The sequence below is a fragment of the Molothrus ater genome, chromosome 17 (genome assembly GCF_012460135.2).
Source record: "Molothrus ater isolate BHLD 08-10-18 breed brown headed cowbird chromosome 17, BPBGC_Mater_1.1, whole genome shotgun sequence".
In the NCBI taxonomy this organism is placed as follows: domain Eukaryota; kingdom Metazoa; phylum Chordata; class Aves; order Passeriformes; family Icteridae; genus Molothrus; species Molothrus ater.
In genome coordinates, this window is record NC_050494.2 from 15034513 (window position 1) to 15052348 (window position 17836).

Consider the following 17836-nt stretch of genomic DNA (forward strand, 5'->3'; position numbering starts at 1 on the left):
TGGTGCAACCTTCCTTCTAGAAAATTGGCAAAGCTGCTTGGAATAGCAGGTACATGTGCCACAGGGATCTGGAGGAATCATGAATTCAAAACTGTTTTATTGACAACCTTGAGATACAATTCTATTCAGTTTTATTCCCTGGAAGCCTTGGAGTTTCTAGTAGTCTTTGCCTTTATATTTTTCCTCAAGTTAAATCTTGACACCCTGTCACTATGACATGATGTACACCACTGGAAATAAATCATGCTACTCTGGGGATGGAAGTATAAGAAGTAAAACATTTTGAAAATCCTGAATGTATCTCTGATGTACTTCTGGGAAGTTGTGAGGTGAAAGAACGCATTCCCACTTATGTATGTGATGGACAATATGTCAGTGCATTGCTGGCTAGACCCTGTGAAGAATATTCTATTCCTCTAGTTTCTGTAAGGCAGCAAGGTTCTGCCAAAATTTCAATGGTTCCCACCTCTATATTTGGCTATTCACCTGAAGTTCATGGTTCTGGATAATGATCTGTCTTTCATGTTCTGCTCCTGTTCAGGGTAGATTGAAATGGGGAGAAAAGAGAGTGAGCTAAAGTTGATTCTGACCAACACTGACCTGCAAGCAGGGAAAGAGTGGGTCTTGGACCAAGATTGATGGCAGCAAATCTTATCAAAACTGTCAGCATCTCTAGGAAAGTTTTGAGAGTTACTTCTCGTCTGGAACTCCCTACTCATTAGTGCTCAATATTTTAATGTTTTCCTTTATTGTGCTGACATTTCAAAAGTACACTTTCCCAAGATGAGAGTGTGAGAGGGGAAATCTGCCCAGAAAACTCCTACAGATTTGTGCTGTGTTGAGCGCATTACTGAGAGACAAGTTGAAAACTGTGTGTAAGCACTACGAGGAAAGCTTTTTTTCCTGAGGACACATTACTGGAAATGCTGTCATGTTTTGTTGGTTTTTTCCCAAGCTCTCAAAGTCCCACTTTTCTTTCTAATTTCTCACACCCTGCATTCTGCAAACACCCAGACATTTCTGCTGCCTTTTTTTACAAAAGCCAGTCACAACATATTTGTATCTGTAGATAATTAGTAAAAGGAACGGGTTTGGGTAGGACAGGTTTTAGATGGTGTTTGGATATTCTATTTTTAGGAAAAAGGCAGATTCAGATAGTGTGGTGCTAATGAAAGAGGCTGATTTGACAGAACTGAAGAATAAAGTCATGTCTTGGCCTGCCTCATGGATCCATCCAGGCTGTAACACAGCCTCAGTGGCTGTGCTTCCTTCTACAGTCATGCCAGTTGAGCTCAAGCTTCAAATACAGGGACCACCCGAAGGCTGAGAGAGGAATTAATTCTTCATACCCATTCAGCATTTGGCCTCTCTACTGAGACTCTCAATGAGAGGGAGCCAATTAATGAAAATTAATTGTGGTAATGGCTTTTGTGATGTGGAACTAGGAGCTGTATCAAGACCATGAAACTTAGTTCACATGGGCCAGTAAACAGCCCTGAAATTGCTTTTATGATCTTCCAAACTGGATTAAATCCAGTGACCTTGGAGGTGAAAGGTGTTAAAGCCCAATGTCCTAAGCCACATCTGCCTCTTGTATTTGTATCAAAATTCTTTAGAAATACTTCACAAAAGGCTAAAACCATCAATGATCTCCATGTTTTTGAGAAGAGAAATGGTAGAAAAATGCAAAAAGCATCACGTTACAATAGGGTTGTAATCTGCAAGGGCCAGGTGTGAGCTGATGCCAGTTGTGTTACAAGAACGAAACTCTTCTTATTGACATGACTGAAATTATCTAATTCCATTGAAGGATACTGCACATTATATTTATGTCTGGCTATTATGTGTTATTTTACTAAAGGAAGTGAAATCTGAACGTGTGTGTAAAATCTCTCTTGACAAAATAGACTAAAAGCTGCCTCATTCCAGGAGCCTCGCAAAAAGGAGGCACAGAGGGAATGTGTAGAGTCCCTGTCTATGAATATATTAATAGGTAAATGCTAGAAAAGAATTATTGAAGCTTGTAGATGGGACTGGTACTGAGTCAAAAGATATAAGCTGGACATCAATGGATTTTGGATGATTTCCAGCCAGAAAAGTGTGATTTTTAGTGGGACTGCTGGTGGCAGTATTCTAACCTGAGTTACAGCAGCAGCTTAGAACATCTGTGAAAAGAATCTTCTGATTGCCTCTGGTGGGAATGTGAGCTCCCTGAAGATGGCTTGAAACAACATCTAGAGAAATTTTAAGTAACACTGCTTTGTGTTGATCTGAAGTATCTTCCTAATTCAAGCTGCTAGAGAAGTTTAAAACTTTCTACAGAGAAAAGATGGCTGGTTATTAGTAGTAGGTGACAATAGTATATATAGGTTTAGAGAGTAAAAGAACTGTGTACCTTCTTGTCCTGATTTTCCCTGAATTCTTTTTCTTAATTAGAGACCGTGACTACCACCTAAAGACATACAAGTCAGTAATCCCTGCAAGTAAACTAGTGGACTGGCTTATTGCACAGGTAAGAAAAGTTTTAAGATACTCTCTGCTAAGAAACACTTCATAATCCTAAAACTTTCCTTTTTCAATTTATCAGTGGAAAATTTAAAAGTGGTTTGGTAGCTGCTCTTACCTGTGTGCATCTGCTTTCTTTCCTCCTCCCAGGGAGCTATCAACAGGCTTGGTCTGAGACCATCTTAATTGCTGGGTTTACACATCCCAAAGCATGTCATCCACCATGATTAGGGCTTTAGACATCACATCATTACCAAAACTAGACAGAAGTAATAATAATTTAATGGTGGCAGTAATAATAAGAGTAATAGTAATGTGCTCTGGACATGCTTCTTCACTGTGGTACTGACTGTAAACTGTTCCTGTAATTCTGATGACTCAAGTGGAGAGACTGTATGGAATAAACCTAAGTTAGCACATCAAAACTAGTGTATCAAGTTTCACATCTAGTTTCTGTATGAAAAGGTCGAGACACATTTTGTCAAGATTGATCATTGTAAATGGCTCTGTTTTCTGGAGGTTTTCATTACTGCCTTTATTGTATTTGGATAAATACCTACATAACATTTAGAAGTACTTAGCGAGCTGAATAAATTAAAGTTGTATTTTCTAATTAGAGAATGCTATTTTGCTAGGGGAATGTTCTGAGGCCAAGCTGACTTCATAGGAGTAGCCAAGTCTAGTTTAGACCCTTCCTATGCAAAGATTTTGTTGCCTAGAACAAACATAGACTGCTAAAGGTTTAAGATGGTAATATTAGAAGGCATTTCTCCTCCAGTTTATTTACAGTTGAAATAATAAATTGGGATTTTTAAATCCCAGTCTCTGTAAAATAAACTATCCATTTATCCCATAAAATAACACAATGTGAGTGTTAAGCATCGTCTCATGACAGGATGTTGAAAATGAGAGAAGACTTGTGAAGACTTGAAATTAGTTCATAATAAAAGTTAAACTTTTGGTTTCTTAAAGCTATTTTCTTGTGTGATTACATGGTCATGCAGTTCTTTCAGAACTGCCTTGATGCCTTTTCTACCAAGACAACAGTATTTAGTTCTTAATTTGTAAATATTGTATCTTTTTTGCTCTCAGCCTCTTTAACAAGAGCTAGTGGTGCTGTGGATTGGCCAGAGCTGATCCTGTTCTATCCTGTCTTTAAATAATGCCGATACACCATAGTGATGCCAGCATTTGCTTGACAAATAACTACTGCTCTCTTTCGTGGCATTTGAAGTTGGACTGATGTGCTGCTGCCAAGATCAGAGTGTGCTTGAAACGCTTTGTTTTTGCTTAAAACCAAGTCAGTACTCTAGCCTGCAGCTGCTGTGAGAGCTTTTGGGTGTCTAGTTCTTCAGATGGAGGGGAGAAAAGGTGTAATACTGGTGTAGTATACAGCTTCTTGTTTAATAGGACTGAAAGTAACACACTGACATTGCTCCTGTTGCCAAAGGAGCAGGTGCCTCCCTGATGGAATGAGCTGAGCAGCTGCTCTCACTGACATAGCAGACGCCACATTCCCCGTGTCCCTTTGCTCATGTCGCATCGAGGAGCCAGTGTTAACAATCTTTGTAAGACCACTAGGGCCTTCTGATTTTTAGGAGCACTATTTAAAACTTACTTGTCTGCCTAAAAAGTACAACCATGTTTGTCAAGTCTTCACTTGTGGCTGCAAATTAGCAGATATATTGAGAAAACTAGGCATTTCTTGTGTTTAACTGACTTGTAGATATAAAGCTTAAGGCTGCTGTTTCAGAGAAGTCTGTAAATTTGCAAGTCACCCCTGGTACCTGTTTTGAATGACTCCGCTCAAGGCTTCAGGTAGTGAGAAACAGAAGCGTTTGTAATCTGCTATGTAAGCAAACTGCCACTGTAGTTTTAGCCTGTCCAACCTTTGGAGTTCACATACTTAGCCTTTTCTCCCCTGAGCTGAATATGGATAGGATCTCTCAGCTTCAAAGGAGGAGTTTTATTGTCTGTGATTAATGGGTCCTGAAGTCCAACACTCTGATTTCAAATGAAATGTCTTTACATTGAGGTAATACAGTATCTTTCCCCAGTGCTGGTCCTTGATCCCCTGGCTCCTGTAGGAGGGAGAGATGCTGTCTGGAGGAATGAAAATGTTTGGGCAATGGGATACCTGTTTTAATGGCTTGCTATTGTTCCCTACACAGATCATCCTGCTAATTTCAGAGCTGCAAGCTATGCGCTGGGGAAGGGGGAACAATTTGTCTTAGCAAATGGTCCGAGGTGTAACGTTATTCTCCTGTTTCTAGGGAGACTGTCAGACTCGGGAGGAAGCTGTCGCACTGGGTGTGGGACTCTGCAATAACGGCTTCATGCATCATGGTAATGAATCAATTTTGCTTTCCCCAGCAAATGAAATGAGCTCTTACTTCGGTCAGATTAGCTATTCCAGCCTGTGTCATACATGCTGTATACACAATTTGCAGGCATTACTGCAGGTCCTTCTAGAACACAGTCCTCAAGCTATTACATGGCTAAGCTTGGTGCCTTCCCAAGGGAAGCCACTTGCTGATAGTTATGGGAAGCACTGAAGGGATTAGACAAGCTAGAAGGAGCATGTTTTTTCACTGCATCTCTTCCAGAGCCATGTGAGCAATGCACAAGCCAAGTGCTGTTCTGAAATATCACCAAAAAATGTCAGCTAGTTCTTGCCTCTTAGATAACAAACACAATCAGTGCTGAGGCATCCAAATCTGAAGTGCCAAATTGCCAAGTTAGACATCATCCATCCTCAAACAGGGGAAGTAAACAAATCACATCTGTATCTGTATGAAATAGACCCTACAAGTGCTAGAGTAAACATAGTTTGTCAAATGAAACATTCAGTTTTAGTCATAGATAACATTTGCTCACTGTATTTTGAATAGTGTTTCTGAGAGCAGATTATTGTAAATAATTAAGAGACCTTCCATAGTAGTTAATAATAATGTAAGAATAGTTGAGGCCTTTTTTAAAGAATTTGGTCTGTTCTGAGCCCATGCAAACTTATGGCATTTATTACATTCTTTGTCTAGGAAGACCTTTGCATAAGTACATGTTGAATGTAGGAGTTGCTCATCACTTGCTGCTTTTATTTGAAGGCCCCAGGTCTCATATTTAAAAAACTGGTAAAGAACATTTTCATGCCTTCTAGAATTTTGTAGATCTCATTTCCCTCTCAATTATTTTTTTAAAGTTGAGCCTTAGTCTATGTGGACACCTTACGTTTTAAACCGCCCCTTTACCCGTCTTTGCTCCTTTTGTAGTTTTTTAATATTCATTTAGATGTGGGAAAGGAACATGAGGCTTTGAGTAGCATCTTCCTTCCAAGAGGTTCTTTAGCATTTTATATAAATTCTGCATGCCAGGGAGGTCGCATCATGTTATGAGCTACTATGCACTGTCAGGAAAATTCTGGTCCTAAACCACAGCATTGGCTTAAAAATACAGAGCTGAGGAACTGACTGATAGAGATGCATCAAGGTCTGTGTTTTGTAAAAATGGGGGAAATATTTAGAATTTCCTTTAACTTTATCCTCTGTTTCTCTCTTTTTTTCTCCATGTAAATGCATGTATGTATTTCATATATATAATTTCCAGTCCTGGAGAAAAGTGAATTTAAGGATGAATCCTTATATTTCCGCTTTTATGCTGATGAAGAGATGGAGGGCACCAGTTCCAAGAGCAAACAATTACGTAATGACTTCAAGCTTGTGGAAAACATCCTGGGAAAGAATCTTCTGGTAAGAAATATGGCAGCTGAAGTTAGGCATATCAAAGCCTCCAGGTTTTTAAATGTCTATTTCACAAAAGCTTTTAAAATTCAGCAGAAGAATCTGAATACTCCCTTCAAATGTAAAGTGCAAATTGGAGAGGAGAGGTAGTCCAGAAATTTTCCATTGAATCTCAAATATGAAGTGATAAATTGCATGTTGTGTTGGGCTGAAACTCATTCCACTTGCAACATTAAAAATCTAACCAGCAATTTAGCAATTTTCCAAAGTCCTTTGTTGAACAAGCACTACTAGCATTGTTTCTGAAAATACTTAAAAATAGCCAAAATTGGGAAACTTAACTTCCAGTCCTTTTACTTTCTTGTGCATCCTCTAATGTGAACATCACCTGATAAGGACTTTTCCCCAGAAATTTTGCTATACATTATTTTAACTTGACTGTATGGGTCCTGCAGGACAGAATTATTCTGGTTCTTGACTTTTTTTTCTCAAGGTGATTTCCCATAAAAAGACCTTTATAATCTGATGTAATTGACTTTAAAGGAAAAAGGACAGTATTTTAAAATAGTGCAAAAATCATCTGAAGCAAGGAAACAATTCTGAGTAATTTGTTTTCCTGCATGGCACGCTAGATTGAGTAGCTTTATTTTTCCTCTTAGATCAGTTCTCTTTTATCAGATGGTTCTTAAATACATAATGTTTACTCAAATGCAAGATATTTATCAGTTAGATTTTCCACTTGTCCATTTACCAGTAGCTAGGCTTGGTTTATTTTTCTGTAATAGGAAGTGAGTTGTTAAGCTTTTTACTTATTGTTAATAAACCACTAGAAAAGGATGAATGAAATGTATATTTGTCACGATTGATATGATTTTAAAGAATATGTATAAGGTGGGTCTGTGTGACCTCAGTGCAAACAAGAGGAAGCAGAAATTCAGAAGCAAGAATTATGAAGGCTTCTGTCTGCCATGTAAGGTACAAACTGAGCACCAGATATGGAGGTGGTGGTTTTCCCTTACACAAAACCTATGTGCCTGTCTCTAGAGGAAGGACTTCTGGATGTCAGCAGTTGTCCTCTAATTAGATAGAATTTTAGCCATCAGACTGCCATTGTGCTGTAGAATTATGTAGTGTGTAGTTAGATCTACAAAAGGTAGGCCTGAGATCTGCATTTTGTGTGAAACTGATAGCTGAGAAGCACTTAGATCATTCATTATCAGGTGGGTGGGATGTATTCTGAAAAATAAACAAATGACTGCACTCAATCTGTAGTACATTCACCAATGGAAAATACTGAATGATGATGAATTCCATAACCCAAAAATGAAAGATCTGTTGAAGGATGAAGGGCTAGGAGTTAAAATCAAATGCAGTTTCTAAAAGAAGAGTTGATTAACCATTGGAAAAAACTCGCAAGGGTGGGAATAGATTTTTCACTTCTTAAAGACTGCCGATCATACCTGAGTAACTCTGGAAAATCTGCTTTAATATATATTAAGGGATCTCTGCAGAAATAACTAAGATTAAATTTTATGGCTCATGTTTTGTAGGCAGTCAGACCAAATGATCTAGTAGTCCCTTTCCATCTTAAAACAGAAGTCCAGATCAGTTGTGGATTGTAATGAAAAGTCTAATTTCTCATCTCCAGTCTTCACCTTTTCTGTGAACTCCATATTTATGAAGCGTAAATTTGTGTAAATATTGTGCTCTGTTTAAGATTTTACCAGAAGAAGATGACTATGGATTTGACATAGAAGAAAAGAACAAAGCAATTGTGGTGAAGTCAGTTCGACGAGAGTCTTCTGCCGAGGTAGGAGCTCACATTCTTATTTTGGTATCTAAGAATGTTTCAATACTAAGAAAAGTTACAAACCATCCTTTTAAAATCTGTTTCCTTTAAAGGCAGCTAATAGAAGAGGGCTGTCTTCTACAATTCCTGGTAATAAGCTGTTTCTGTAAATTGATAAGTGTTTTGGCATTACTGTGGGACTTGAATTATTTGTGATAGGATGAGAGCAGTATCTGTGTGATGATAGCTTACCTCAGGTTCCTTAGCAACTTTCATTTAAGGAGGGAGGGAAAGTAACATTCTTTTGGGATAGCAAAGATGTTTAATGGGGAAACAGGTTTATTTGAATGGAAGCTGTATTTTTAGATATGTGTTTTTCCCTTAAAAAGCATGCAGTCATTTCTCTCCATGGTATTTTTTAGGAGTTCTACAGAATATATTTGCTTCATTTCTTTGAAGCACATAGATGGCCCAAATGTCCTAGGATCTGAGTATTTCTTAATCACCCATTTTGCCCTGCAGAATTCTTATGTGAAGCACAGAGTGTGATCTTCCATTTACCAAAATAAGGCACAGATACACTGCTGAAGATAAGAGAGGACTAAATGACTTGTCAAGGGTTTCACATTTGCACACAAGACAGAGCTTCTAATTAAAAGTCCTGGACTTTTAATTAACTATTAATTAACTTTTAATTAACTATTACAGAATTTTTCAATGTCAGCGTTAAAATTTTTTGGTTACTCCTTTGGACTTCAAATAACTCCTGGATTACTTGCTTAATGGAAATAGCTGAAGTGGATGGATTGGTTTTAGCAAGTTGAAAATGTCTCATGGGAAGGAATTTTGAACTGAAGTTGAGTGTTAGAATGAAATTATTTCAGTATTCCTGATTCTCGTTTCGTTTATGGTCACCAAAGAAACCAAACCTATGCTTTATCTAGTGCTCAAAATCAAGGTTGGCCAAAAATGTTATTAATCTAAACCTGTGCTGTGAACCATTGCCTGCCAGATAATCCTCTGCCCTTTTTTTGGCTGGAAGCTTGGGGAATAGCCTGCAGATCTATTGTGTTTGAGGAAAATGGCAGCACACCATTTTCTAAGGAATCTTTTTCTTGATCTTTCAAGATAATCTTTGAACCATGAGCCCATCTTTTGAATTTGATCTAATAATACTGGTCCAGCAAAGAACTAAATCTGCATCTTCCTGAGCCAGAGTCTCTGTGAGACTGGTGCTGTGTGGACCTCCTTTTCCAAGTCAATAAACTTGTCAGTGGATTCCAGGCAGAACACAAAAGGCTTTGCCACATGTAGAAGGAACCTCAACTGCTGAACCTTGAAATTATATAAAGTAATTATAATCTGGAAGGTTTAATAATTTTTTACTGCTTCCTTGATGCCTAACACCTAGTCCAAATGTTGCTATGTTACTTTTTAAATGGTAGACATCATCAGGGGGTATGTTTGAGGCTATTGTCCAGTGGGCACCATAGGGGATCTCAGTCTTGTCATTACATTTGTGACCATTGCCAAATAACTAAAGTTAGGTGCAAAACTTAGGGATTAAAGTCAAAATCGAATGGCTTTTTAAGCTAATGAAGAGCTAGTACTTCACTTAAAGCAGAGACAGTTCTTATCACCACTTCAAACCAGGTTACATTTACTGACTGGCTGTAGGTTGGTTTTGCAAGGCTGATGGCCGAAAACTGTCCACAGCTCCTGTGCCCAGGGTTTGGGAAGTCAGACTTCTGCGTCTCACTGGGTATCACAGCCACTCTATCGTGGGGCCCTAGCTTTCAATTGTGTCCCCCCACCCCTTGTTTTTTTATAGTCTCCTATTTTAATAGTCCGTTTAAAATTTGTAGCAGAAAAGTAGTAAGATGTATCCCTTGCAAACTAAGGTACATCTGTAAAGTGGCATATTTCTAAAGATACTGGCGAAATATCTTTTTCTTCTGTAAGTGCAGAAAACTTTAAGGGGGAGTAACAAATGACTTGATGAACCAATACTACTTATAGGGTATTCCATGTGAAAGGAATCCAAGAAATGTCCATAAGTAGGGAACAGTTGAACGTTAAGCCTGAGCTTTCAGAGTTGCTGCCAGTGATCCAAAGTGCTCTTGGTGTTTGTTCCCTTTGCAGATGGCTGGCCTGCAAGCAGGAAGAAAGATATATTCCATCAATGAGGATTTAGTATTCCTACGCCCATTTGCTGAAGTGGAAACAATCTTATCCCAGTCCTTCTGCTCACGAAGGCCACTTAGGCTTCTGGTAGCCACCAAAGCAAAGGAGTAAGTGCCAAGATGGGCAGAGAGAAAAGATTATTGGGAAATGTCAGTTACTAAGTAGTACTTCTACAGTTGTAGTGAAACCTGTGTAAACACTTCGCTGTGCAGAAGCCACTCAATAGGAAAGCATGACAGAAATGAGAGGTTCAGGAGTCACGGCTTGTTTTTAGTGATGACTCTTGGGCTGCTAGGAGAGGTTGGCATATGTTCTCTTTATACTACAGATGAAAACCAAAACTTTTGGTTTTCTTGTCTACAAACAAAGTTGAATTGCAAGGATTGACATTCTTTCTCAGGTGTGAAACGTCTCATACTCTATTATGTGCATGGGAAAACAATTTCCACTCACGGAAGCTTGGCTTATTTTTTGATGAGACTACTAATATCAGCCCTTACAGTTTCTCAGTCTATTATTGTTTCTTATAATGAGAGTTGGCCCTGTTGGTGTCTTATGTATTGTTAGAGTCTGTAATCCATAGAACTGAAACTCTCAGTGAACATCTGTTGCTGAATTCTAGTCCAGAATGTCTTGTCCAGTCTGTTTTCTTTTTTTAAAACTTTTTAGTGGGAAAAAATCCTCTGCTGGTATAGATCAGCAGAGCTGCACTGAAGTTTGCACAGAAATGGAAGTGAATATAAATCCCTTAGAAAGTTTCTGTCAAATGTTTATTCACTTAAAGATGTAATAAATTAAGAAGTGCCCAATTTTAATTAACAAATAGAATCTCATATCTGCCTTGGAGATTGAAGATGGAGTATATTTCTTCAGGTCTCTTTATTTGTTATTTATTTGTAAACACTGTGGATGCTTGCTTTCATCCAAACCCACTTGTGAATGCTAAGGAAAGATGCTATTAAGAACTGCCCAGAACTCTGGCAGCCTAAATTAAAACCATGCTTTCTCTTCTCCATTATTTATCTTCAGGATTATTAAAATCCCAGATTGTCCTGGAGCGCTTTGCTTTCAGATCCGGGGAGCGGCACCACCATACGTTCACGCAGTAGGAAGAGGTAAGTAGAAACTCTGTGATACAGTTAAGGAGGGAGTACAGCTGAATAGACAGATGTGTGTATATAAAGTGTGTGTGTGTGTGTGTGTGTATTTCAACAAAGATAGATCCAGGTTTCATTGTCTAGCTTGTTCTGTACAAATTCTGATACGTTAGTGACCATAGTGACAAGAACTTGTAACAGACAAGAATCACACTCACATAACCATAGAACAGATTTCCTGCCTCAAAAGTGATTTCCTGCCTCAAACTGCTTATCACCTAAATAGATTCTAAGACAAATGGTATCATTCTTTTGAACTGAGTGTTGGGTCTCTAATCCCATCAACACAATACAAGGAATAATTTAATTCCACAGTGGAAGAAACTTGAATGCTGCAATGCACAGTACCACGGACTCTTTAGAAGGCACTATCACTTTAGCTCTTGCAAGCTAGAAATGGACTTGCTTAGTGACCCTTCCCTTGTTTCTTCTGAGACTACTAAGGTAAAGCTTAACAGCCACAGGGGAAAAAAACCCGTTAAACTGAGATGGTTGAGAAAAAGTTGAAGGGTCATGCTGTCTGTGGCTTCCTCAATGTTTTTACCTGTAGTCATCCACAATTTGGGTCTGGGTTCTGAAGGTGCTGTAGGATCAGCAGGTTGGTATACAAGCCGTAACACAATCTGGACATCACAAAGTATGACATAAGACTTGGAGACTACTTCTCCCTTACACAGGAGATATTGCTACAAATTTCCAGTATAAGAGGCAAAAGGCTCACCTTGATCTTTTTAAAAGGAGAAAATACAATTTGACAGAGATATTTACTACTTCTGTGCCTGACATATTTACCTTTAGCTACAAGCAAAGCACAGCACAGCTTTAACCTTCATGTTGAGCAGATGCAGAAAATACAACCTTTTAGACATACACCAGTTCCTTCCTTCAGAACAAATGTGTGTCTCCAGCTGAGTGCAGTTAGCTTAGGCAGGGCCCACAGATGGTGTTCCCAGGGTCACACATTTATAACACCATTTTATAGCAGCACCTGCAACCACTTTTTCACTGTTTGGAGTGCAAGCTGGAAGTTGCAGCTAGGAAGATTGTTCTTTTTCTGGATTTTACCTGGAAAAGAATAGTTACATTTGACATCATAGTCTTTTTCTGTAGCAAACTGTGTAACATGCAAGTGTTCTGTCTTCCAGGTGCAAGAGGCTGGAACAAATACAACAGTTTGTACTTAAGCAAGACCACAGCTAATGTAACCATAAGGCTAAAAGAGACCCAAATAAGAATCCCAAACAATTTCCTACAGAAATGTAAATTTCTAGCATGAATACATTTAGACCTAGGAGATGGCTGTTTTTGCCAGCACTGCTGAAAACATGAAGGATAGACACATGATGTTATCCTTACACAACAAAGCTCTCTGAATTGTAGCAAAGGCATGACAGGACTGACCCAGCTCTTCTTACTTTTTCTAACCAGAAAGCTTTTGCAAACCTTCCAGTATTCTCATCCATAGGCAAATGGCATTTCTGTTTAACTTCTCTCCTGTTATTTTTCAGGTTCTGAGGCTGCAGCCGTAGGCCTTCATCCAGGGCAGTGTATTTTGAAAGTTAATGGGAATAATGCAACACATGGAAATTACAAGGAAGTTCTGGAGCACTTCACAGCCTATAGGACCAGGCAGCAGGAAGCACTGGTATGAACGCACAACCTCAAAGGAAGTACATTAATTCCCACCTTTCTTCTCCCTCCTCTATTCCTGTGTTTTTATGCTCACTAAATATTCAGAAAAAGAACATCTACATGTTTGTTTTGACTGATTTGCTTTTATGCCAGGGTCCTGCTATCACTGAGGGGGCTTGATTCCATTTTCCCATAGTTGCAAAACACCTACAAATAATATGAAAGCCATTTCATGCGTACAGTACTGAAAATTATTAACTGTTACTAACCATGGAAGTTTACCCAGCTATTGATCTAAATTTTATATTCTCTGAAGTTCAGAGAAAACCTGGGGTAATGTTGATTTTTCAGCCTACTTAGAAGACATAGAATTGATGGCTAGATTCACCTCTGTGGTCCAAATATTTGGAGATTGGGCATTTTGAGGTCCTAGCTGAAGCCTATATCTCTTGAAAGGGGTTGTACCAGTGGGTGTACAGAACACATGAAGATGCTGAAGAGGACAGAGCTCAGCAAGCAGCATCCCCTGCATGTTTGAATGGCAGTCGCCTGGGCTCCAGCAGAGACAACTCTGCACTAGAAGGACATGCAGAACTGGAACCCCTTCAAAGCAGCCAACAGGAATCAGGTAAAGATTCTCATGGGGGAAGAAAACCTAGGGACAATTCAGGAGCTTTCAGAAGGAAAACCACAGTAGAAATATAAAGTATAATTATTATTGTAGAATATCTCTTGTATTGGCAAAGCTTTGTAATTGAATGAGGTCTGCCAGAGGACATATTTCTTTGCTGCAGTTTATTCAGGGGAAGAAAAAATTGAGATGCACATAGAAATCATGCACCTTTGACTCTCTCTTCTCTACAAGACAGCCGGTTATGGGAATGAAGATACTCAGCATTTTTAGAATCTAGCCCCTGCAAACCATGCATTTATGAGCAGTAGCTGATGGAGAGGGAACATCTGCAAGTAACTACACTTAGAATACTCTGCATTTTCTGTTTTTTTTGATTAAAAAGTAGGATGTTAAATTACTTTGATCTGGAGTAAGTCTTCAAGGCATGTTGCCACTGTTTCAGGAAAAGGTATGGGTGAATTTCCTCCAACCTTCAAAAGCATAGCTCAGAAAACAGGTCTGCTTTCATGTTGAGGGCTTATTCAGAAAAGTAGATGTTAAGGGAGACTACTAAAGCAAAATGTAGTCCAAAGGACTGAGCCTGGACTCTCTGAATGCCATTGGCAACTTCTCTGTGAACAGATGCAGGTGTGTGTGGATCCCGTGCAAGGTCTGGTGATGCTGGTAATTTCACTGTCACAGAGTGTTCCAGCAGTGGAACAGCTGGAGCAGTGCCCTGGTAGAAGTGTGTGAGCAGCTCCCTGGCAAATCTCAATTTCACTGGAACTTGAATCTGGTCTCTGGTGACAATAGAACTGGTTTGTGTAAAAAATGTTTTCTCCTCACGACATCCGTGCCTCACATCTCAGTCTTCCAGAGAGTTACTGCAGACAACAGGACTCAGAGATTAACATAGTTCCCTTCCCTTATAAGCTTCTGCTAGGATCCGTGAACAGAACTAGAAGTAGTGTCCTGAGCGTGGATATGTGGACGCATACATGGAAGAACATCAGAATGGGGATTGGAGCATATGTATTATCTAAAATTTTGTCACTGTTTCCATTAATGGCCAACAGTGAATGTCTTCCTAAGAATATTCTCTCAGTCTCCAGCAGCACATAGCTCAAGACATTCTTTGAGCCAAAGGTTGTGTTTCTGCATTCAATATTCTTCTCAGCAGGTTTCTCTTGCCTGGGCAGGCCTGTGTTCAGTGTGCTGCCAGACGCCTCTAATGACTTACTTTGGTTCCAGCCCAGACACCACAGACTGTAATTTCTCCACTGGTCATTGGTGAAGAAACCCCGCTCATCAGCCTGACTGTGGATAACACCCACCTGGAGCACGGGGTGGTATATGAATATGTTAGCAGTGCAGGAATCAAATCCTTTGTCCTGGAGAAAATTGTGGAACCAAAAGGTTGCTTCATTCTCACCGCGAAGGTACCGAAAACCACACATGGTCAGCTTTTGCCTAAACAGAATGGGAAACCAATAATATAGCTTATTATAGGCCTCTGTGGGCTTGGCTCTTCAGTTGAGGTTGACATTGGTCTTCTCAGCCCTGCCTAGAGTTTTATTCATTAGAATGAGTTACAATAGCTTGTTTGGTATGAGTAATCAGCAAGTGCTTCCAGGACTTCAGCTGTTGAGGCAGATGGAGGGGAGCCCTCAGCTGTGGAATTCTTGCTTTTATCTGCCTGGTAGCATACACTCTTCTGATATTTAAGATTAATCTTTTCAGGTAGGAATTTGCTTTACCTTGCAAGAAAATCAAGCAACTTTTTCCCACCTGAGAAGCTGGATGGGTTGCTACAGGAATTGGGTAGAGCTGCTGCTACTGGAAAGCAGCAGAGAGTGCTGAGGGGCTTGGTCATCTCTGACAAAAACGAGCTAATAGTGAATGTTTGTCACATCCCAGTAATGTTATTGTTATGTCCCATGGAAGCATGCTAGAGCAGGTAACTTGGGCAGTGGATATTTTGATCCACTTCCCTGATTCTAAATATTTTTAAGGAATGGTAGATGACTCTGACTATTAGACACATTAGTGGTTCTCAGGCAGTAATAAAGGCAGCTTATTCTGGAGGCCGCTTTATTCAACCATGGGGCTTTGCCTCCCACTGAGTGGAAGAGAACTGTATTTTCCCTCCCTGCCAGGACTCATACCATTGGCATCCTGTCTTTTTGTTTAGATTTTAGAGGCCTTTGCCGCAGAGGACAGTCATTTCGTAAGGAACTGCGAAAGACTCATATCCCTAAGCAGTGCTGTGGCCACCATGCCCCAGTATGAATTCCGGCAAATCTGTGACACTAAGCTGGAGAGCATTAGCAGGAGACTCATAAGCTACCAAGAGGTACAACACTACTAGTTATTGGTGAAGTCTTCAAACAATACTTCATTGTGTTAAGTGGGTCTTAGTATTCTTTATTAATGAGTCCAAACTGTTTCTGTGGTGGGTATCCTGGAGGCATGAGAACAGTTCTGCAAGTTACTGAAATTGCAAGTTTTGAGTGAAAATACCTTGTCTGTAAATCACTCCTTTCTGCTTGTCAGAGCTGTGAGTTAAGACATATTATTGCAGGTTAATTTCCACTGTATTAATGAATAAATATCAGAACAGATTGATGAATGTCTTATTTAACATGAATGTAACTACAGTGTATCATGATGTAAACAAACAAAGTGTTTGTGCTTTTTTCGTGCAGTTACCTGAGCTGCTTGAAAAGAGAGTGCTAGGAGGTATAGCCAATTGCTTTCCTTTGTTGTTTTATGAGCTTTTTTTTAATGTGTTATTCCAGCTGCAGCAGAAATCTGAATTCCTGGATTTCTGGAGTAGGCGGCAGGAAGAGAAAAGAATTGTCTGTATTGCTTCAAATTTTTTTGAAGGTGCAGTAGCACACACCTACTTTATTTCTCCCAGTTTGCAGATGAATTGAAAACAAAGGTGAGCCCAGCCTTCAAACAAGCCGTTATGGAACCTCATTCCCTCAACAGCATGGATTTCTGCCCCACCAACTGCCATATTAACCTCATGGAGGTATCATACCCCAAAAGCACTACCTCAGCAGGGAGATCGTTCAGTATTCGCATTGGACGGAAACCTTCTATTATTGGTCTTGATCCAGAGCAAGGTGATAATTAACTTCCAAGTCGTGCTGATTTCATCTGTTGAAAAGGCTGTGTGTTTCCACTGCTCAGCAAGGTCAAATACAAGTTCCAAGGAAACATAGTCTTGCCAGTAACCTTTCTTCTTAAAATTTTATAGTTAAATGGCAGCCTTCTTGTGTTGTGAAGAAGTAATGGCTTCAAGCATAGAGGGGCTTCAGGTGCCATTTTTTTGCTAGATGAACTGTTTGGACACGATCTCATGGTAGTTACGTGGCCAGGGTGCTGTTGCCCTTAGTAGAGGTGACTTGCTGACTAAAAGTGAGCAGGGGCTGATGGCAATGCTAGTGCTTCATTCAGGGGAAAGCTGAAGCCAATCACATTGTAGTGCTGCTTTCTACTCTCATTACTAAGTAAATTCCATGCCATGGAGTTGAAAGTCTCTACTGTGTTAGGGGATCTATTATCTGATAAATTGTTGCTATGCAGCATTTCTCCTACAGTCTGGTTATTTATATCCAGCATTTTTTTTATCATGATCTGACCTAACATGCTTCTGATTCATTGCCTTGTGACGGTCAGAGTGCAGGAATGTTTGGAAGAGGGAACTATAGACTAACCAACTTTCTGAACAATGGCATTGACTATTCAAATTGAGGTTTGTAAAGGACCCCTGCTTGCTTGAGCAGTAGAATTTTTAATATGAGCTCAGGTAGGGAGCAAAGAACTGCACCAAAACTGTCAGCAATTCTAAATGAAAAATAATTAATTTCTCTTCTGTAAGGACAGAATCCTACTCCTTTATATGTATGTGTGTGTGTAAGTGTAAATGTCTGTAGAGCTTGAATAATAGCATAGACTGATTCCTGAGAACCCAAATTCATTAACTTTTCAACAAATGCTTTTAGAGAGCTTCTAAGTTTTCTGTATGAGTATACATGTGAACATAGGTCTTTACTGCCATAATCTAGCCAGTTTCTGAACTGTAGGAAATTCAAAATATCTAGTTAGCATGACAGGAAAAAAAAGCCCAACCTCTTTGGGTATTTTTCCAGAATGATTTTGTTATACAATGTGATTATATAAAACAGTTCAGTGAAATTTTAGTTTTTCC

At 39.4% G+C, this 17836-nt stretch overlaps 1 protein-coding gene across 3 annotated transcripts in view; it reads left to right on the forward strand.

Annotated features, from left to right (window-relative positions):
* PREX1 (phosphatidylinositol-3,4,5-trisphosphate dependent Rac exchange factor 1) overlaps window positions 1-17836 on the forward strand; it is a 120006-nt gene that overhangs the window by 83363 nt on the left and 18807 nt on the right. For all 3 annotated transcript variants that reach the window (XM_036395777.2, XM_036395778.2, XM_036395779.1), the window contains exons 14-24: window positions 2437-2512; window positions 4779-4851; window positions 6109-6251; window positions 7960-8052; window positions 10174-10322; window positions 11245-11330; window positions 12881-13017; window positions 13461-13632; window positions 14869-15056; window positions 15809-15970; window positions 16538-16748. In XM_036395777.2, coding sequence (XP_036251670.1) covers window positions 2437-2512; window positions 4779-4851; window positions 6109-6251; window positions 7960-8052; window positions 10174-10322; window positions 11245-11330; window positions 12881-13017; window positions 13461-13632; window positions 14869-15056; window positions 15809-15970; window positions 16538-16748 — 1490 coding nt within the window. The remainder of the gene's footprint in view (window positions 1-2436; window positions 2513-4778; window positions 4852-6108; window positions 6252-7959; window positions 8053-10173; window positions 10323-11244; window positions 11331-12880; window positions 13018-13460; window positions 13633-14868; window positions 15057-15808; window positions 15971-16537; window positions 16749-17836) is intronic.